The sequence below is a fragment of the Plectropomus leopardus genome, chromosome 11 (genome assembly GCF_008729295.1).
Source record: "Plectropomus leopardus isolate mb chromosome 11, YSFRI_Pleo_2.0, whole genome shotgun sequence".
NCBI lineage: Eukaryota > Metazoa > Chordata > Actinopteri > Perciformes > Serranidae > Plectropomus > Plectropomus leopardus.
In genome coordinates, this window is record NC_056473.1 from 22012252 (window position 1) to 22034625 (window position 22374).

At 38.9% G+C, this 22374-nt stretch overlaps 1 protein-coding gene across 2 annotated transcripts in view; it reads left to right on the plus strand.

Moving 5' to 3' along the window:
- Positions 1–22374, plus strand: part of abcc8 (ATP-binding cassette, sub-family C (CFTR/MRP), member 8) — a 67071-nt gene that overhangs the window by 12850 nt on the left and 31847 nt on the right. Inside the window, exons 6-15 of one of the 2 annotated variants that reach the window (XM_042495818.1) lie at positions 2041–2283; positions 6537–6725; positions 9173–9337; positions 9431–9586; positions 13301–13435; positions 15039–15201; positions 16503–16543; positions 17112–17257; positions 19981–20095; positions 20285–20461. In XM_042495818.1, coding sequence (XP_042351752.1) covers positions 2041–2283; positions 6537–6725; positions 9173–9337; positions 9431–9586; positions 13301–13435; positions 15039–15201; positions 16503–16543; positions 17112–17257; positions 19981–20095; positions 20285–20461 — 1530 coding nt within the window. The remainder of the gene's footprint in view (positions 1–2040; positions 2284–6536; positions 6726–9172; positions 9338–9430; positions 9587–13300; positions 13436–15038; positions 15202–16502; positions 16544–17111; positions 17258–19980; positions 20096–20284; positions 20462–22374) is intronic. The other variant, XM_042495819.1, reaches the window with a different exon arrangement.

Here is a 22374-nt window from a genome sequence, read left to right on the forward strand (position 1 = left end):
GTCCTTCATTTAGTCTAAAATCCAAAGTGGTCATGATCCCTAAAGCTGCAGAGTTAAAAATAGGTCAAATCCAGTGATGATGTTTGTTTTTCTTCCTCAAACATGTTGAGCTGTTGGGAAAATAATGTTTATGTTGTTGCTTGTAGTAGTGATGAATGTTGTCATTGTGAAGGAGAAAGAATCGATTTGTGTATCAAAATGTAGTAAAATCTGTCCTCGAGTTCTTGAGATATTTTACCAAAACACAAATATTTTAACTTCATGGTGATGCTAGATGGGAGACCAGGGGATTACTAGAGTTATTTGGTTTTATCTTTTTAGGACCATGACGTCTGTACAGAATTTCACAGTAATACATCCAATATCCAAGTGTGATATTTGAGTCTGGAACAAAGCAGTGAACCGATTGGATAAATGACATTGCCATTCCTAAAGAAATTCCTATTTATTAAGTTAGAAACACAAACTTCTCAAGACAAATGCAGCAAGAATAAGGCAAGAAAAATAAAATTCCACCAAAAATCATTCAAGGAAGGGTTTAAAAAATAAAAAAAAATACTGTAGCATGAAGGCGATATCCTCTCTGCTTTATGAAACTGACAGTAAGAGCCTCAGGCTGCCGTCTGGCTTATAAGTGGTTCAAAGGTTTGTCAGCCTGCTGCCACAATAAAGTGTGATCAGCGATATCTTATTAGAGTTGTTTTTGAGAGGGTAGGGAACTTTTTTTTAACTCTTATTATTTATCTGGCTGTATTGACTCCTCAGCAAGCCATTCACCGTCACATATTTTGATTATTCAGTTTTTGACATTTTCAGTCACCCTCTTTGAACATGACTGAGGAAATGTCAGACTGTGTCCATTATATTCTTTTTTCCTGTGGACAGTTTAGAGTGCGTTTGTGTCTGTTAATCTCTGCACTGAGCACACATCTCTTATTGAATCTGACTCCCCTCTGTGAGCAGCAAAGAAAGGACTTTTCCCATCATGCCTTGTGCTCGGTCTGTTCACACACATACTCTCAGTCTGAGCTGTTTGTTGTTTGTTTACAGGAGGATAACTGTGATTCATTTGGTGGTGGTTCAAGTTATCTTTTAAAATAGGAATATGATTGTTTATATGATAAAAATGATTTTATATGTAAATCTATTTTATTGTTAAATATATCTTATCTTATTTTCAATAATCCTCTCCTGACTTATGATTGGCCTCCATCACTAAACTGCTAATTCTTTCAATTATTCACTCAAATTCAAGTAATTAATACACTACAACACATGAATCTGCAGAACATAATTTATAAATATTATTCTTTGCCCATTTTCCACATAACATTGCGAGACCTACTGTATAGGTTTAGGTTTAGTTTATTTAAAAAGGGACAGTGTAAATTAATAAATAAACAAGGCATGAACAACGCCAGAATTAGCCAGGAAACTATTTGTCATCCGTAGTTCCTTGGTATAATAAAATAAATATAATTTGTGTTTATAAACAATATCCATTTTTTTGGATGTACTCTGTGATGATTCATCTGCCAGTCACTGACCTAGTTTCTGTTTAGATTAAAAACGTGCATCGTCTCTCTTTTACTGTCTAATAGATATATCGGAGTTAAATTTCACTGCACTACATCTGCTGTTTTGTTCTGTTCTGTTATTTCTATTTTGCTCAGTATAAAGTCTAAAGTGGAGCATCTATATGAAATGTTCATCTTTGCCAAGATTCAGTTACTGTCATAGTGACATTAGACACCCTGTAATTAATACACAATATAGACCGTTTATCTTTTGGCAGCTATAATTAGTTCCTCTAAATAGAGTGTGTTCAACAGTTTTATCCATTATCTTGTAGCTCTCTCGTGCAGTATGGAGAAGATTATACTAATTATCTTCATAGATGTTGTCACAGATGAGTTGATGTTTCTGTTTCATTGAATGGCTGCACAGCTGTTGCATGTTTTTACATTCACCCCTGATTTTCAGGCTGCTGCAGATGAGTAATAAATCAAACTTGTCTTTCTCTCCCTTCTTTTCTCACAGCGCTACATGTGTTTCGCCAACCCCACAGAGGTGAAGCCCCCCGAGGACCTCCAGGACCTCGGCGTTCGTTTCCTGCAGCCCTTTGTCAACCTGTTGTCCAAAGCCACCTACTGGTGGATGAACACCTTCATTACCACAGCTCACAGACGACCCATCGACCTCAAGGTCATCGGCAAACTGCCCATCGCCATGAGAGCCCTCACCAACTACATAAAACTACGCAAGGCCTTCGAAGAACAGAAGGTTAGTACACTCAATGACTGTCGGTGATCTTTTCTTCTTTGTGGAAAAAAAGGGGATTGCAGTCTAATGCCAGAATCACCTCAGCTGATAGACCAGTGTGAAAAGGCATCATAACACACACTTCTCACATTACAGTAAATCAACCAGTACGGTGTAAGGTAAGAGTATAATGTTAGTACTCAAGTGTGCCATTTTCCAAGACACTGTGAAAGATTCTTTTGATTTCAGATCTGAGATCTTTTAACTGAGGTGGCAGAAATCAAAAGGCATCACTTTATTTCTTGCGTCATTTATGCTGAATAAATAATCGCGGACGTGTCAGGCACTGGTGCAGATGGTCACATGAGTAACAGAAGATGATCTGTGTGTTGGCAAGAAAATCTGCAAAAAATGAGGGGTAATGTTGAGCTGTTTCTCTCATGACTTCTAATTTTTGTCAGGGGTGAAATGTTGAAGCATTTTAAACACAAATTACAGAGCAAATGTCTGCCTGTGGAGAAGGTCCTTATGTTGTTTTAAGCCAACATACAACCAGATTACAAATGGGAGAAAACTGCCATCTTTCTGAAGGTGGCGATTATTATCAAGGGATAAACGTTGGCCTCCCGCTTACAGACACAAATAAATATTTAAGTATTTCTGTAAAAACTGAAAGTTCAGCATGTTTGACTTTTTGTGACCATACTTTTTTATTTTAGGCCCATTTGTTAGTTCAACTGCCGTAACAAATCTTGTGTTTGTAATGCTGCATTACTGTCTATGTAGTTGTGTATGTTAGTGAGTCTGACGTGCATCTGGGAGTTTTTTTTTTTTTTGATACAGCTGTTCTCATAAAAGATGTTGGTATCTGTCCAGCGATGACTCAGCCCTGGCTGAACTGGGACCTTTAACTGTATTCAGACGTCACAGAGATAGTTAATAGTGTAAACACAAAAATGCAACACTGTTTTTAAATGTACACATGCTTGAGATTATTCACAAATCACAGTCCAACTAAAGTTGTCGTCACTAACTTTTATAAAAATAACTTTGTCATATTTGCTGAAACGCCACTATAGTTGATGGGACAAATAATCTTTGAAAAGGAAAAAAAACCCACATTTGTCTGTCTCCTCTTAGTGCTTCTAGTGATGATTGCAACAGTCTGTTGCATGTAAATGAGTATGTAACGCAGCTGTCAGTCATGTCAGTCACTGCTTGTGAACTGCAATTGAACTTTGCAGCACTGATCAAATATAAATAAAGATTATCTTACTGCATTGCCCATTTCAAATGTTTCCAGAAAAACACATTTCAGTGAACTTTTTGAATGTAAAATGGGAAAGTTTGTGACCTGATGTTGTGTTGACAACATAGACAGTAACATTATGGTTATAGCTACAATGGCATCACCCACTGGTTTGTGGACTCCTGTTTTGAATACTCTAGTTTGACATTTTAGCTGCCACTATCATGTTTTTTTTGGGTTTTTTTGGAGCTAGAAGTGTCCATAGTTGGGCTTCAGGGTGGAGCTGAGGAGGAGCGAGGGGTGGATCCGACTGAGAAGCTGCGAACACTTTCAGCACACAGTCTGTCATCAAAGTGACCCCCTCTTAATAATGCCTAACTTTAAGCCTTGGTAAAATTTAAACAAATGACTTGTGTAAAAATTCATCCCCTGTTCAGTTGTCATAAAAGTTGAAATTAGCTGTAGAGACCAAAACCTTTTTTTTTGTACAAGGCTATATACATGATTATTTCTGCTGTCAAGTTAAACATTTTAACGTGGTGGTCTTTGAGGATCGATTCGCTTCTAGAGCCAGCTGCAAGTGGTCATTCAAGGAATTGCAGTTTTTGGCCCTCCTGTGCTGACATCGTTCCTCAGCCCTGTAGGTTGCGTTTATTTAATAACAGTCAATGAAAAAACGAGATGGCGCAGTGATTGACATGATTGACATTGCATTTGATGAGCTATATGAGATTCTAGCGAATGACATGCAAAGCACTAGGAAGAGAGGCATGATATTTTTTATTTTTTTCACAGACTTTCTGTCTTGCATTTTTTCCAGACTGTCCTCCATGTATGTAATGGATGTGGACAAAATGTTTGTCACATTTTGTGATAAGGGCCCCACAGTGGATCAGTGGTTAGCACCGCTGCCAGTTCAAACCTGTTGTCCAGCTCGGGCCTTTCTCTGTGGAGTTTATATATTGTCCCTGTGTCTTTGTCAGATTCGGCTTGCAGTCAAACGAGATGCAGATTTAGTGAACTGGAAGCTCTAAATTGTGATAAACTCCCGGTCTTGGGAGTACCCCTGGCTCTTGTCCAATGCATGCTGGGATATTTGAGCCCTCTAAGACTAAGACTCTAAGCTGGTATTGAAAGTGGGTGGATAGATGCTGTTCAACACAGCAACAAGGATTTGGTTGTTTGATGAAATGAAATGAAATCTACTTTGGACAAAAGTGATGCACAATCAAAAAAAAACAGTTTTGCACTGAGTGAATGCTCATATATTCTCATGTGTATATACTCAATTTCACATGAAAAGTGTTATTCTATAATGTAAAATTTTCATTTTAAAAATCAAACAACGCTGCCTCCTATAAAATGAAATATTGATTCTTTTTCAGGTCCAATTCTTCTTTTGAAACATGGGTTCATTTGCAGTACAGCTCTTCTGAATTCATAGATAATGTAGATGATGCAAAGAAATGAACAATCAGCTTTTGATGGTGCTGTGTCAGCAAGGTAGTTCTAAGACTTTTGTCCTCTATGTAAGACATATTCTGTCTTTTTCTACACTTCTCTGATCCCACAGCGGTGTTCTTCCAGTCTTAATAATTAAGTCCAAATTGGAATTTTTTTAACGTTACATATTATTCCCCCTTCTTTCCTTTCTCCCGTTCCTTTTCTCTCTCTCTGTTTCACTTTTGAAACAAGTGTCATGGGCTGCAGTTGAAGGGCCTCCTGCACAGGGTCATTGTTTTCCAGTGTTTGGAAGGTCACAGACAGTCGTCACTGCTGCATGTGTGTCCGGTATGAACGCAACCCCACTTCCTTCCGGCAGGAGCGAGGGATGAGAGACACTGAGAGATCCCAGTGGAGAGGTGGGGGGTGGGGGGTGGGGCATTTAGAGGAGAGCCTAGAGGCGGTGGGTCATTCCCACTCTACTGTGAACGAGGCGACATCCCGACCCCTGCGGGGGTGAAAGCACTGCACGTCATGGGAAGCTAGTTTCACTTTGCGTGTGTGAGAATGAAACGTCCTCCTTCCGTTTCGTTTGAACCCAAGGTAGAAAGAAATAATGTGTGTGTGTGTGTGTTTGTTTGTGTGAGTGAGTGAGTGACGCTCACAGTGACACCATGTTTGGTATTAAGGCCGAGGATCAACATGAGCTCAGATGGAAAGATAAAGACACATGATAATAGTCACGTCTGTTCTCACAGTTGTGTGAATGGCCCAGCCATGTTCACAGTCATGCACGTGCACACACACACACACACAGTGAAAATGTCCTGGGAGTGTTTACTGCACCGTGACAGTCCAGATGTTTCCTCTGATCATTGCTAACTCACTGAACCAAACTGTTGTGTTGTTTGTGGAGTTAAGATATTTTGGATGTTATGATATAAATCAATATAAAGTAGCTCTTCCAATCTCTTTTGAAAAAATGTATTTACTTCTCAAAATGATTTTTAACGACGTCTTTTGTCATTTGAAGTCATTTGAAAACCCTCTGCCTGTTTTCACTTGCTGTTTTATCCTCATCCTCTGCATCACTGTTATGTTTTTCCAGCATCATTAGTTATAGAGCAGTTAAACATGACGGATTGAGCTTCATTGTGAAACTCACCATTAATCACCACATCCCATGATGCAGCAGCATCAGCAGGGGGGAGGATGAAAGCCCCGAACTTGACCTCATTTTGCAGGTTTCTGTTGCAGTGGTAGAACGACTCTTGAGTTAATGATGTCAGCTCAACTGTTGTGTTCAAGCAATTACTTCTTGTTGCTCTGTTAGTAGGCTGTTTTGTTTAACCTGTCGAGCACCACAGAGAAATGGCTGTGTATGATGTTTGGTACAAAGGAACTAATTTACTCCTTCAGCAGTAACTTTCTACAGTGTACTAATGTAACAATGTGACTGTTTCACTTTAGGTGATATATTCTCATGATTCGATTTTAAGAATCCAAAACAAAATTATTTTTCTTCCGTGTTTTCACTCAGCATAGACTCAGTCTATGTACCTGTCTTTTTATCATCCCTCAGAGACCTCAGAGCACAGCACCTCAGGGCCCAAAGTTAATCTGGGAAGCCTTGAGGAAAGCATTCGGCAGACCTCTCATCCTCAGCATCACTTTCCGCTTTCTGGCCGACCTGCTGGGCTTCGCCGGCCCTCTCTGCATCTCCGGGATAGTCCACCACATCAGCAAGGACAACCGCACCATTCAGCAGCCGGTGAGGGGTCGAACATACTGCCATGCACCTAGGGTAGCGTAGTGTGACATGATGTGACGTTGCGTGACATAAGCAATTTTAATCTGTCTCTCACAAGTAAATGTGGTGTAGAAAAAAAGTGCTGCCTGATAGTTTTACTTTTATCTTTATTTATTATCCTTTCTGTTCACAGGTTAAGTTCCTGCTGAGATTTGCTCTGTGCATTGCTGAGTTTGTTACTCATTTTCATTGGTTTCAACATTTTTGTAACAAATACATCCAAAGGATGAAAAGTGATTTGTGATTCTCTTAGTAATGGCTGTGGGATACACTCAAAAGCTCCAGAGCTGTAGGTAAACCTTGAGTTTAGATTTTATGCTATTGCATTTTGTGTGTCTGCAGCCATATCACACAATTGCTTTAAAGTTACTCTGAATTTTTTTTTGTTTTATTTTTACATGGTTATAGCTTCATTGAAGTCATCCAGTGGCCTTAGTTTTTGTTTGTAGAAAAATGACACAACCCTTACTCACTTAGGTTCATTCCCTGGTTAAGTTTTGTTTGATTAATCTGGTGGTCGAATTTACTGTAATATTGATTTCTGTACAAAAACAAAAAAGTCTGACCTGCTTGTCTAGATAACTTTTCCTCAGCTGCAGTTTTCTGACATCTCTTCCTTAAACAACTTCAGTTTTTACTTTTTTCCCCTGATTAATCTATCCCTGCAAAAAGGCCTTAAAATCTTTTTTCCATATCCTTTTTTTGTATAACATTACATACTCGTGACTAAATAAGCAGCACTAAGAGTAAAGTTTGGGGAAAAAGCAGTCCTTGGTCATATTTGATCAAACCACACATGAAGCTCTTGATATTTGATAACTAAGAGTGCTGACCACATAGGCGGATGCCCACATCAAAATCAGTGAGAGGAGGAGCACAGACCGAAATCTCTCGTGTGAAATAAACAAAACTGCACAACACTGCAGAAAACTGTTTGTGTAAGAGCATATCTCCTAATATAAAAACTAGTATTAGTTATTAATCTGCAAATAATGATAATTTACCTTTCCCTAGCAGTCAACCAATGTCAAAGTCATCGATGGAGATCTTCTTTGAGGCTGCACTGGATGAACTCACACACTCTCTCCCAGGATTTTACTTCACAAATTATGAAGTAGAATCAGTGTCACCTCTTGACAGAATGTATCTTAGCTCCGATGTCTGCTTTCATCGTGGATTTCACAAAGAAATCCCATCGTGTGTGTGTCTCACCTTCAGTGTGGGCAGTTACATCAAAGTTACCTGCAGCAACCCATTTTTATCTGCATTTGTTCCATTTTTTGTGAACCCATGACACTGTTGTGCTGCAGCCAGAATGTGCAAACAAAAGCAGTGAATACTAGAAATGGTTGGTACAAGAGCTATGTGTGGAAGATAATTCTTTCTGAGGAAGCATGTCAATGTCTGAAATTAACAGACCACTGAAGGATTCAGCAACAGACAGCTTTAGCAGACATGACAGACATGTCACATGGCTTCCTTCTGCCTCTCAAAGGTCACGGTTACAGTTTGATGAGACATTTGTTATGTCCTCTCTCCCTGGTGCACCTGCCCCTGATGGGGTACTAATTTAGTCCACGTCAAATATTTATGAGACTTATTGCAGGCAGAGCTGTCTCGGTTTCTTGGATTCCACACAGGGCAGACTGACATCAGACTCAGGCATCCTTATGTAAGAATAACTCTTCAGTCAGTTGTTTGAAAGTCACATCATTGTGAGCCCGTGGAATATCTAAATTTAATTGGAAAATGGTTTGAAAACTTGCCAGACACTCAAAGTAAATGCTCTCAACAGTGTCAATTTGGAGAGATGACAAAAATTGGGCTTTTTGTGAAATAGTGAAAATTTTAGCCAATGCAACTACAGCAGGATAATGTCACTGAGACTGAGAAATGTGGTTTTGGCAGAAGAAATCAGAATGAGAGGAGATCAATTTTATGGATGAGTGGATTTGGAGTTGAGACTTATTTATAATCAATAATTTGTAATTCCTCCTGAGCGAATGATTTCTGCCTGATTGATGAATTAATTATTAAGGGAGATCCTGTATCCTTCTCCTGTAGCCGTGGCACATTCATATTTGTTTCCCAGCTCAGACTTCACATATCAGCTGCGTAATAATCGCTGCTCTCTCGGATCTCACTCTGAGGACTGCACTTTGGTTTGATTGGGTTTCACTTGCAATACTATAGCCAACTATGAAATGGAAATGATACATTTGAAACAGATACAGTTGCCCTCCACTTCTGAAGTGTACAGCTTTAGTTGAAAGTCATCACCGACAGAAACTCCCAAGTTGAATCAAATTCTGCAGAGTTCAGCCTGTCTGATTGACCTTGCCGACACTCCTGCCTGCCTAACAATGATGAACCGGTCGATATCTCTTCCTGCCTATCTCTGCTTCCAGATGAGGTTGCTGGGGATTTATTTCATTTCCTCTAAGGAGTTTCTGGAAAATGCTTATGTGTTGGCTGTGCTGCTCTTCTTCGCCCTGCTCCTGCAAAGAACCTTTCTCCAGGCCTCCTATTATGTTGCCATTGAAACAGGCATTAACCTGCGTGGGGCCATACAGGTACGGGAAATCCATGTAACATGTTAATGAGTTCATTGAGGTTCTTTTGTTTGTCCACGTGGATCTGATCTGTGGTTGTGTTTTTTCCCCCAGACAAAAATCTACAACAAAATCATGCGTCTGTGCACCTCCAACATGTCCATGGGCGAGTTAACCGTTGCTCAGATCTGTAACCTGGTTGCCATAGATACCAACCAGCTCATGTGGTTCTTCTTCCTCTGTCCTAACCTTTGGGCCATGCCAGTACAGGTGAGAAACGTGTTTGCCTACTCTATTAGTCAGGATCTTTTAAAGTAGGGTTGTATGAAGTACTCGTACATCGCACAGCCCCGGTTTGGAGAAGCTGGCTGCTAAGCAATGCAGGCTGCTGCTGTGGAGGGGGAGCAGTAGAAAAACCACGCAAAAAGTTAATAACACTGTATTTGTACATTATATTGAGAATATTTTTTATAGCTTTACCTTATTGCCAGACATCCGTTTCCGATGGGAACGCTGTTAACAGCTTCAGTTCCAAATCCATGCTTTTGTCAGAGCCGCCAGACTCAATTAAAAAAACAAACAAACAGTAATATCTGAACTAACCCTTGCAAAAACCAAGTCAGCCAGTAACACAAACAAAATAACTGATTGAGGCAGTGGTAGACAAACAGCTCGTGTGTAGTGATTTAAAATGAGTTTACTTGCATGGAGTCTGTCTTAGAGGAGAGCACTATGACGATTTCAGCTCCCAGACAGAAATCACTGTCTGACAGCAAAGTAAAACATTGAAAATATTCTAAATATAGCATATACTTAGATTAATATTGGCAATATTTTAAGGTAGGACTTTTTTTACTCAAATAGGTTTTATTTCTGACCGAATCGAAAGCAGTACCATGCTGTGAAGCATGCTGGCTCACATCTACTGTATGTAATACACTGACTATGGATAAATACTGTAGACAACCCCACTTCAAACCATCTGAACTATCCCTTTAACTAATAAGTTCTTGCATTCCTCATGTGTAATCTCTGTAAGCGCCATAGCCCAGACTTGTAGTTACTTTTCTTAGGTGGTGCATGTCACTAACTTGTATAGGGTCCATAACTATGAGGTGTTCCTTTAATGCACAACCATGAATCAAGTTTTATGTTCAATAACAATGCATCTCGTAGTATAATTTTGTTATTTTTGCCATCCGTTGCTCTTTTGTTGCACTATGTATTGTTGCATTATTTTCTTTGTGCTGATCTTTTCAACGATGTTTGTTTCTCACATTTTTAAAAAAAATTGCGTGCTGTGTTGTGATATACTGTACGTTGTCTTTGTTATTGTATGCTGTGCATTTTCTTATTAGGCTCATTGTATAGGGGAAAGCTCACTATGTGTGATCATGAATACTGGATTTTATACAGAGGAGTGTAGGCTGCAAAAGGAGCATCAGGTGTTACAGCCTCTGTGGGAGTTAGAAAAGATTCACCGCGAATGCGTGCAGTCGACTGCGAGTGTGTGACCTTTATGCTTTGTATTGCTGTAATGTAAGACGATTTTACAATTCCTCACACACTCACAATACTGTGCAATCAATCTTGTTATTCATACACTTTTAAGTCCTCAGGAGAAATTAGAGTTGAAACCATCCTGGTAAATCATAAAAAACACCATATAAGCAAATCCTGGAGATCAGTTAGTTCCTCAAGGAAATCCAGTGCTCCAGGAAACCTGCTGGATATACTGCTTTCTTTATTATTTCTCTCTATTCCTTCTGCTCTATCAAAGATATTTCATTAATTTATTCGTTATCTGTAACTGCTTATCCTGGTACAGGGTCGCAGGGGGGCTGGCGCCTATCCCAGCTGACATTGGGAGGGCAGCAGGGAATAGCCTGGACAGGATGCAAGACTATCACAAGGCTGACACATAGAGATAGACAACCATTCATTCTCACATTCCCTCTGGCCTCTACCATTTCATCCATATCAAATGTAAAATCAATCTTGTCTGGAATAGCAATACAGTGACACACATTGCAACATTTACATTTTTTCTGCTGCGGCTTTTTTTCATCTGTTTCCTCTTCGTGCCAGTGTGGGTGCATGGAAATCATGCATGGAAGCTTTGGGAAACCAGAAATAGCTGTTAAAACTCAGAAGAATATCAATAGCGGTGGTGAGAAGGCAACAAAGATAACTTTTGGAAATTGATTAACCACAAGAAAGAACAGTCATTAAGAGAGGGAAACTGAGATGATAGGGAAGCACAGTCAGTGTGGATGATATTTGTTGTTGATAACAGTTTTACAGCGCTTTGTGATGATGACAGCTTTTTCATTTTGCAGAAAGGTGTTTTTGCAGCAAGAAATACAATGAGTGCTCTGATGTTTTTTTGAAATACTATTACACTGATAGCTTCTCCTTCTTTGTGACTGTATGCAGTGTGAGGCTTTGCACAACACCTGCAATGCAATGCTTCTTTGCCTGATGTTTCTTCAGGCTTATTATGGTCTGTGTTGAGGGCTGCGGTGTTTGGAATGAATGTCCTCCTATCTCTTCATGGCAAGAAGCACCATCTCATAGATTTGTTTCTCTTGCATTAAAAAAGCTTGAAATTATTTATTATTTTAAAACACCAAAAAGACAAAAAATCCAAGGATGAATCCTGGGGGGCCAAAACACAACTGACTTAAGAGTAGTTAACAAAGCATTTTACATCCCGGATTCAGTATTTACATTTTTTTCCCAAGTGACTGTATGCAGTGTGAGGCTTTACACAACACCTACAATGCAATGCTAAAGGCTGTGGTTACATAAGACTCATACCTTGGAGGCAGCCACTGTAAAAAGGTGTTACTTTATATAGTCACTAAAAAGACACAGTATCCTGCTGTTCTCTCACCCACCACTCACCTCGTCCCCAGTGACAGACATTATCCGGTGACAGATGAAGGAGAGAATGTGTGTGAGTGTGAAATGTCACATCTCCAACTGGGTTTGAGTGTCTTGGGGGTTTCTGTATCCGACATGTGCACAGTGTGATGCCAAAGACGGTGGGTGGCTTGAATGGAGCCAAAGACAGGTGGAGCCATGACTCATCTCTGTTGTAAACATGGAGAGAAATCCAGAACCTTGTAGAAATATTGCTGTTCATGTTCCTAACCTTGTAAGAATGAATGTATGAATGTTACTGTATACATCCAGTTAACCATTTGAAACCTGGCCAAATTGGCGTGATTTCTTTCAAAAACATGGAAGAAAGGCATGAGAAACTTGAGAAGAAATTCCCCAGAAATTAGCAAGAAATCAGTAAAAAGTACAAGTAAAATACCTGAAAAGTAGCAAAAAACAACCTCAAAACAACAACAAAATACAAACAAAAAAATAACAAAAACAAAAAAATGGAAAACAAGTTAAAAAACAAGAAAGTTATCTAAAAATGCTTGAAAATTATAATGATTCTGTAAAATAACTTAAAATATATATTATGATAATTTATTATTTTTTTAAATTAATTCTACTAATTTCTTATAATTTGCAGGACATTTCTTTCCAAGTTATGCTTTGCCTTTTCTCCTTGTTTTTGAAAGAAATTAAACTAAATGAAAATTTGCTCATTGTCCAAAGGTTTAAACACTAAGAACATTTGAATGCTTTGCAGGAAAAGTTATTTAGTTCTAGGTTTTAAAGGGTTAAATACTGCTGTCTCTTTAAAGTCTGTTGTCACTCTCTCAACATCTGCTGAATGTATCACAAATGAGGGTTTTAAGTTGTATGTCACTTGCATTATATATTCTTGCATGCATAGTGATGTCCTAATTATGCTCAAGGTCACTGCCTCTCACAAAGAGGTACATGTGGTAATTCGGTTTTCATACAGACAGGGGGGAGCCAGTGTGTCTGTGGAAATCTTGTATTCCTCATCTTTGCCTCCATGTGGTGATAATATATTATTTTCTGTCTGTCTTTCTCTGTATCGTCCTCTCTCAGATTATTGTGGGAGTGATCCTGCTCTACTACCTCTTGGGAATCAGTGCCTTGATTGGAGCGACCGTCATTGCCGTGTTAGCTCCTGTACAATACTTTGTGGCCACCAAGCTGTCCCAAACACAAAAGAGCACCCTGGTGAGCATTTTTCTTGGCTCTTTTACTGCTTGTGACCCCTTTGATCTATTTTTAGCCATGCTAGTGGCTTTGGATGGTTATGTCTGTTGGTCAGACAGGCAGTTGATTTGTCTCTCCACCACTTTGGTCCAGACTGAAATATCTCAACAGCTATTGGATGTATTGCCATGAAAGTTTGTGCAGACATTCACAGCCCTCAGAGGCCACCATGTGTTTTTATGACTCCGCGCTGGAGATAGCCGAGGCTGGAGGCTTTATGTTTTCAGGTCAGTCAGATCCATTATGGTAAAGACGATATTTCTCTCTCTTCTCTTCTTCAAGTTGGCATAAACGTCCACTTGGACTTAAAGATGAACCGATTAGAATTTGCTGATCAAGCAGCAGGGTAACTGTGACCTAATGCCTTATGTCTCATTCTCATGAAAGCATTACCTCAAGAAGGGCTTGAGAGAGTTTTCTCAAATTTGGCAAAAACGTCCACTTGCACTCAAGAATGAACTGATCATAATTTGCGTGGATGTGCGTGAAGCATCCATGTTTTCACAGACATGGATGTAAACTCTAAGTGCAGCTTGATTTGTGACAGCCAACATATACAAGGTTTTAGTTTTAGAGAAATGTGTTGACAACTGTTGGATTGATTTGTGTACATTTTTCTACATTTTTGACAAGGTGACCAGGGGATCCAAATTACTTTTCTGATCCCTTAACTTTTTGCCCAATCTCCTTACTCTTACCACCATGAGGTTAACATTTGTTGTTTACAGTGAAATTTCTATGGGATGGAATACCATTCACTTTGCTGCAGACATTCAAAGATTTTATGAACTTTCCTCCTACTTTTCAGCTAGCCCCAACATCATCTCAAAAACAAGCATTAGCATTAGCTCCTCAGACCTGCTAGCATGTCTTCCGACACTTTGTCTAGCATGGCTTCAGACTCAAATATTATTTTTATTCTTATTATTCTTATATTATTATTCCAATAAATTATGGAGAAACTAAAACTAGTGATTCGTTTTTATCAGAGCATCTGGTTACCAACAAAAAAAAATGTAAAAATGCTGAACTTAAAAGCAAAGAGTGTCTTCAGTGAGTGTGGCCTCTGAGCTCTCAGAGATCATGCAGAACTTAGCTAACAGAGTTGGTCAGTATTGGCTTGCCCACATCATACCAGGTGATGTGATGATTATGAATCACAACGTCAAATGTTTCTGTTGCTCTGATACAAGAACACAGACACAAAACTTAAGTATCTCCTTGGAGAATTTTGTTTTATCGGTTAGAAAAAAAACATATTTTCAATCACACAAGACATGTTCATAATGCTTTGAGCTTTACTGCTGCTTCCAGCTCCTAAAAAGATCCTATTCAGCAAGACCAGTCAGATCTAGTGACACCGTTTTTTTCAGTCCTTGATACTGTGGAACATGATTTTATGCCAGAGGAAAACACTTTGCTTTTATGGTTTAGATGTTTGTATTGGTGATTGTATCCAGGGAGTAGAGGTTATTACAAGTCGTGCCGCCCTCTGGCTGCACCTCTGTCCTTGATATTTTGGATTTTGGATGTTTAATCAAAGCCTTTCTTTTTTTACTTACAGGAATACTCCAGTGAACGTTTAAAGAAGACCAACGAGCTGCTGCGGGGCATCAAGCTGCTGAAGCTGTATGCCTGGGAACACATCTTCTGTGACAGTGTGGAGGAAACCAGGGGCAAAGAGCTCACCAGCCTGCAGGCCTTCGCTCTATACACATCCATATCCAGTAAAGCACTTCTTCTGCACACACTGAACTTTGCTCTCTGACGTTAGATATTCAGGAAACAGTGCAAAAAAATCAAATGTTTCTACCTTAGAAAAAAAACATTCACAGGTAGGAACATGGCTTTAAAATATATAACTGTTAATGTTACTTTTGTATTTCTGTTGTACTCCCAATTTTATTGAACCCCACAACTTCCAGGCAGCATCTACAATTAAACACACAATTATAAAGATAACTGGATGTAAAGGGAGCTCATATATTATGCACATCTAACATAGATTATTATACTTCCATTCATTTTCTATTTACACTACCTTAGGCATCACTGTAGTCACTCTTGTTCTTGTTTTCTCCACGTTGTAGTCCTTATCTTCTTTCAGGTGAACAGTGGCTGCATGGCTCCAGTCCTGTAATAGACTGTGTCCAATCCAAAATCAATAAGTGCAGATTTAAGAGGAGTGGGCGATCACAGTTTCCTCCTTTACAAGAGAGAGTAATGGAATATAATAGAAACCAAGATTTTTTTTGACCATTAAAATAATAATCTCAAAGATTTTCATTTCAGTAAATGTCTGTTGAGTCACTATCCATCACTGAATAAAGTAACACAGTGATAATAAACCCATTGGCCCACTTATTAAAACCATAGCCTCTGCAGTAGTGCGAACTAGGCTTCAAAGCCTGGCATGGTCTCTGGGGGGTTTGTTTTTATGTGGCTGAACAAGGAAGTACTGCGTACTACTTATCACCATAGGTTCCATTCTTTGAGATTATATTTTTAATGCAAGAATACACTGCAGCAGTAACAACCTTGTTTTTATCTTGACATGAATTATATTTTACGACATTTTGAATTTATTGCACAGTTGACAATGGTCCATCACAGAAAATAATGGGCAGAGGAAAGACAATGATGAACAACAAGTTCACTTACATGGGATGTTTCGATTACCTAGCATGCAGTCTGCTGGTCCAAGACACACATCCCAGCCATGTATTCTTTTTTTTTTTTTAATCAGTCTAATTGGTTTATTTGGGGTTTCTATGAAACCAAAGGTAAACTGAGCATTGTTATCCCATACATGACCAAGAAATCATTACATTTACATGAAACACCAGGGTTACTAAGTTTTACCTGTGAGCTGACGTGACTAAACCACTGCTTTTTTGTAAGACTGTACTTAAGCAACAGAAAAAAAAGTTCTAAAATAGTTCTCCCCTACTTTACATTGTTTATTATCACTGGTAACGTTTTGGAAAATGCCCTTACATCCTCCTGTCTGTTTCCTTTCTGCTTTCAGTTTTCATGAATGCAGCCATTCCCATCGCAGCTGTGTTGACGGTGAGTTTAAGTTCTAGTTTTAGCATTAATTCACCTAAATATAAAAGATCCAGTATGCTTTGCTCACAATGCTTGTAGTTGTGTCTGGATATTAACACAGTCAATAACCTCTGAGCAGAAAGCATCCTGTTGACTGTCCCCCTGCGTGTAGGACAGAGCAGAGACGGTGTCCACTGACATTTCCCAGTAACACAGTGGAGGACTCTTTGACAGCACCACCTTAAATCCTGTCTGTATTTATAGAAGTCCTTCATGCTTGTACACTTGAGAGGTGACAAATTAGAAAAGTCAGACAGATACCAAGGAGAGGGACGATTATAAACAAAAGACATAGACAAGTGATTCATCTGTGATTTGATTCATCGTGCTCCTCAAACTCTTGATGGGAAAACTCAAGTTCAACTTGATGCTCACAACTAAAGAATGAGCCATGTTTCTTTTTGATGGTGTTTAACCTTGAACAGGTCATTACTGGACTATTGTCCAGTCGAACAGAACACAGTTTTATTAATTAAAGTATACTGCTGAGACTAACCTCAGCTGTTCTGTCTTGCCTCTCATCCTGCAGACGTTTGTGGTTCATGTTCACATCTCCGAGGACGCTGATCTGTCCCCAGCTGTGGCCTTTGCCTCCTTGTCGCTGTTTCACATCCTGGTCACCCCCCTCTTCCTGCTCTCCAGTGTGGTGCGCTCCACTGTCAAGGCTCTTGTTAGGTAAGAGACTAAAATATGTTTTCACAGCTGATTGTAACCTCAGATTCATTCATATGAATTAAAAAAAAGCCAAATAATACAGTTTCATAATCTGAAGATAAACCAGGAAACACTGATTATTGGTTAGGTAATGTCTGAATTAGTGATATGCAGATGAAGATGTTAACTGTGACAACAGAAACACTATTGACAATGAGCAGAGTAGTGAGAAGCAACATGATTAGGTGAAATACTCGACCTTTTCCTGCAGTAGATGGATCGGCTGCATTATCGGATCAGCCTTTGTTCATGTAACAAAATGCATCATGTCACTGTTTTGCAGTAAACTGGGATGTTGTGCTTCTTTATTTCAGCAGTTAGCTTCACAATTAGTTTGGCAGTCAGGACATCTGTTGTGATTAGTTACAGATCTATCTTGCTCCCACTGCTACTGATGCTACACAAGTCAACAACTCCCTTTGTGCACGCTGCTTTGCTCATCATATTGAGTGATGAAATTGATGGATATGTTTCTTTTATTTTGACAGACCTATATAGGGCTTTTAGAGTACAAATGATTAAACTTTCTGAAGCGTACATGCTGCAGAGGGGAATGCTCTACTGCACAAGATGTGTTTACACACTCAAGACAGAAAACAATAGTTTAATAACTCGCAAAAAAGCAGAAGCACCTATTAACTTTACGTTTGAGCTGTGGAGTCATTTTCACTTCAGTTTTAAAAGGGAAAACATTAAATGGAGTTCACCCCAAATTAAAAAGCACACAAGTTCCTCTTACCTGTAGTGCTGTTTATCATCTAGATTGTTTGGGTGTGAGTTGCCAAGTGCTGGAGACATCGGCCACGCTCGTGGTCCTGTCTGTGCATCAGTGCTCTCCACTGCTCAGAAGGTTCAGGCTCAGAGCTCTGGATGTTTTTCAGAGTCCCTTCAGTCTGGATGGTGCCATCTTTCATGGCAGTGATCTAATAAAAAAACATACACACACACACATAAACACAGAGAGTAGAAGTAGAAATGCAATCTGCAGTATTATTAGCTACCACTGGAAATCAATCTTTAGGCGCTCTGGGACCTTTCTGAGATAAACAGTCTGCATCGCAAATGAAACAATGGAATGTTTACATCATAAATAATAAAACAGCATCACAAATGGACCAGCTCATTAATTACTTTGACTATCAAAGTGTAAGAGGATCTTTAAATCGACCATTTATCCAGTTGGTTAAGATAATAGCTGAAAATATCTGTTTAACACACACCCTGGTTACTCAGTTTGTGTGTGTGATAGATACTGAAGTATTTACTTTACACATATAAATAGACAGGAAAATGAGAAGGAAAAATCTAATCTTCAACATTTGGCTGTTCTGTAAATAACAGTCACTGTTTTACCTGAGGTGGTTATTTATTTATAATCTGTACACTTGGATCATTAACAAAATCAAGTATGAATAAAATTGCTGCTTAATGGACCGAAACCGCCTCCCAAAGGTGTCTCATAAAGTCAGTGACACAGAACCCTTTCCATCAGACTGTTTAGGCAACGAGAGCGTGTCAGTGTAAATCCCATTAACTCCATCTTTACAGTGGGCGGAAGTGATGAAACTGACATCACTCATTTTCTATATCGGCCTTAAGGAGGTCAGCTAATATGACTGTACTGATGTAAGCACCTTATCAGAGTGACTTTTCTCTCTTGAATGTGGAGGCTGCCTGTGATCCTTTGAGGTGTCTATTTTGGGACTGTGTGATGTGGCACACTTTGTCAGACACCAGAAACAAAAGTGAAGATTCAGTTTATTTTCAAAACTCGACTTCAGAAAATATTTCTCTGTAGAGGAGAAATAGGCTAATCAGACAGTATTGTAAATGCAGGGTCATTGTGCCATTAAAAAAGGGTAGTTACAAAACTAACTAAAAATAAAATAAAAATAAACAGGACAAGAAATATTTGTGCATTTATTGAGACTGGGATGTCTACATGACTGAGTCAATTGGCTTCATAAAATGTTGTGTTTGTATTGTAATACCTATTCTGAGATTCCTAAATCTCACTCCTGACAAACAAACAAAGCTGCTCTGGAAATGAACTGAGTTAAAAAATCAAATGAATAAATAAAAACAAAATAAAGTAGAAACTAATGAAAAATGCAAAACTAATGTCATTTTGCTCTTGTGGACTGCTTCTTTTTGTGTTTCAAGAGTGATTCTCATTTTATCATGCTCTCATGATAATATACTACAACCCAGTTGCAGTGTGTTTGCTCACACAGAGTTCACTGTGACCTGTTACCTGCACTTTCCTCTGTCTCTTAATGTATTATACAGAAGTGTAAATTGAAGAAAATTAGTCCCTGTGTCAGATCTGACATTTAGCACAGATTAGATTTAGATGGCCCATGTTAGGGAAGCATATGTTCTCAATTAAGTAGCGAGGTAGAAGATAAGTGATTCATTCAGAGATATAGAGATATGTAAGTGTTTGCTGTTAGTGAACCGTATCACATAGATTTTCCAATCTGTTTCACTGAATGCATGATGTGACAGTAAGCAGCAGGGATGCTGTTATCTTTGCATGAATGAAACTCAACTTATTCAATGTCTGTGTTGCCTGTGTACGTCTACTAGTTCAGCACAACATAGGCAGGTTTTGAAAATATCATGCCGAATTATTGCACTAATTAATTTTGTTACATTTTGCTTCTCCTGTCTTTAATCTGCAGTGTTCAAAAGCTTAGCGAGTTTTTCTCAAGCGATGAGATTGGAGACGAGCAGGAGCCCAGAGCAATGCTAACCTCTGGCTCCAGCAATCACAACCAAAACAGATACCAGGCTGTGGTAAGTACATGTACACACTTGTTTTTTTTGTTTGCTTGATCCAGGCAGCAACATCTCCCCTGCTGCTGCTTCCTGGCTGTCTCATTTTGCTGTGAATTTTGTTTTCTTCCTCCACCTTATCTTCGTCATATTAATATCTCCATTCACCTGTTTGTCCTTTATGCCTGATGTTACACAACACTCCTCTAGTCATCCTCTAAACCTTTCCCCACATCGTCCTCCTCCTCTTTTTTCCGATACCTCCAGCCCCTGAAGGTGGTGAACCGGAAGCGCCCCCCGAGGGACGAGTGGAACAACTACAGGTCACAGGGGGACAATGAAGGCGACGGACCCTACCAGGACGTGGACCAAGACATCTGTATCAAGGTGAGAGAGTAAAAAGTACAGTGTGTCATCCTGCACCAGACGCCGCTCCGTTAGAAACAAAATGAAATATTCCTCCTGGTTTTGGAAGTTTTGTAGTGTTCATGTAGAAGTTAGAGCTGCCTCCACAGTTATGAACATTTCACCTTTTCTTATTAAAGGTCATTCATTTCAAACAACACTGACTGAGTTAATGAGGGCAAACACACACTCTGTCTGGGTTTTGTGAAAATCAGCCATGTAACAGTTATGACCTTTAGAGATTTCTCTTCATGAGGGACAAAAATCAGTAAATGATGTTTTGCAGTGCTCTTGTTATGTTGAACTGAATCTGCTAGTTTTGAATATCCCCAAAGATGGAGCAGATTAAAAGTGTGTGGTAAATGATTCCACTGAAATGGTAGCCTGCAAACAGAGCTTTATGTCACTGTAGAGACTGCAGAGACAGAGAGCCACAGCTGGTCGGACTGAGTTAATTAATACACTGCGGTACATAACTGTAAAAAGCGTGAAATTGTGTAATCAAAATTCATGAGGTTAAACATGAATATGAACCAAAAATCAATTTGAAAGCATTGATCATATCATTAATTTTACAGTCATGGGTATAAAAGACTTTGTAAGACTTTTCATAATAAATCTACAAAAGGAAAAAAAGTTTTTTTTTCCTCATATTTTTCAACATAAACCCTATTTTCCAATGTTTTTTGTCCAAGAGACTAATGGGAACAACATTTTTTAAAATAATTCTAGCAGTGAACAAGGGTGCTTAAAGTGGTAGACGCACAACAGGATGCAGTGCAGTCCAGTGGGGTAATATCGCTCCACCAATGTACATGCACAATAAGTGCTTGTTTTTGGCACCAACTGGATCAGATTATTATTATCAAATGTCTGAAAACATTATGGAAAGGACCCCAAAGAGAAATAAAATGTTTTTCTTTACCTTAAGCTGAATCTGCTCTGTTTGTTATTGTGTTCAGTCAAGTCTTGCTAAAGGGGAAGTCTTTTTCTGAAATTGTTCTGAAAAGTTGAGTTGTTGTAGAAAGACAATAATAAACAGACCGTATCATGAAAAAAAAGGCAAAAAATCGAAGAAGAAAGAAACCCATTTGATTGTTCCCTAGGGTCCTTTCCCTTATGTTGTCAAACATTATTAACAACAATCTTAGCCTGTTTGTGGCAAAAAGCTTCCCTATCACCCTGAAGATTACATTGCAGCCTGTTTTGTGGCTGCCGGCTGCAGCGTTCTCGCTCAGTACTGGACCAATTTCAAAAGCTGGTGTTCCCATTAGTCACAAAAACATGGGAAACGGGGCCAGGTTGAAAAATATTGAAGTTTCCTTTTAAGTTATTAAAAGATAAGGAAGTGTGTCACAAAATGCAATAAAACAAACAATAAAACATGCAGTCAATAAAAACAAAGGTATTACAACAAAAAATGCAAAAAAAGGAAGAGAGAGAAAAAGAAAGAAAATAAAAATGAACACCTTAAAGTTAGAGCAACAACAGGCAATTGAGGACCAAAAAGCAGAAGCAATATGGAACAAGTGAATTCGGATGGGACAAAGGCCATTTTGAATAGATGAATCTTCAATTTTTTAAAAGTTTCTATAGACGCTGCAGCCTGTATACCTAATAAAAGAGAGTTCCAGTGATGGAGCCATTACTTCAAAGGCACAATCATCTCTTGTTTTAAGTCTAGAGCTTTTAAGTATGCGTATAATGAGTATATTAAGTATGACACAATATCAGCAAAATCCAAAATAGGTAGCAACAACTGGGTGACATTTAAAAAAAAAAGAGCAATGCAGGACATACGCCCAGGTCTTGATTTATGTCTACATAGCATTATAGAGAGCATGTATTGTACCTATTTAGGTGTATTAAATGAATCTCATCCCCAGTATCTGAAA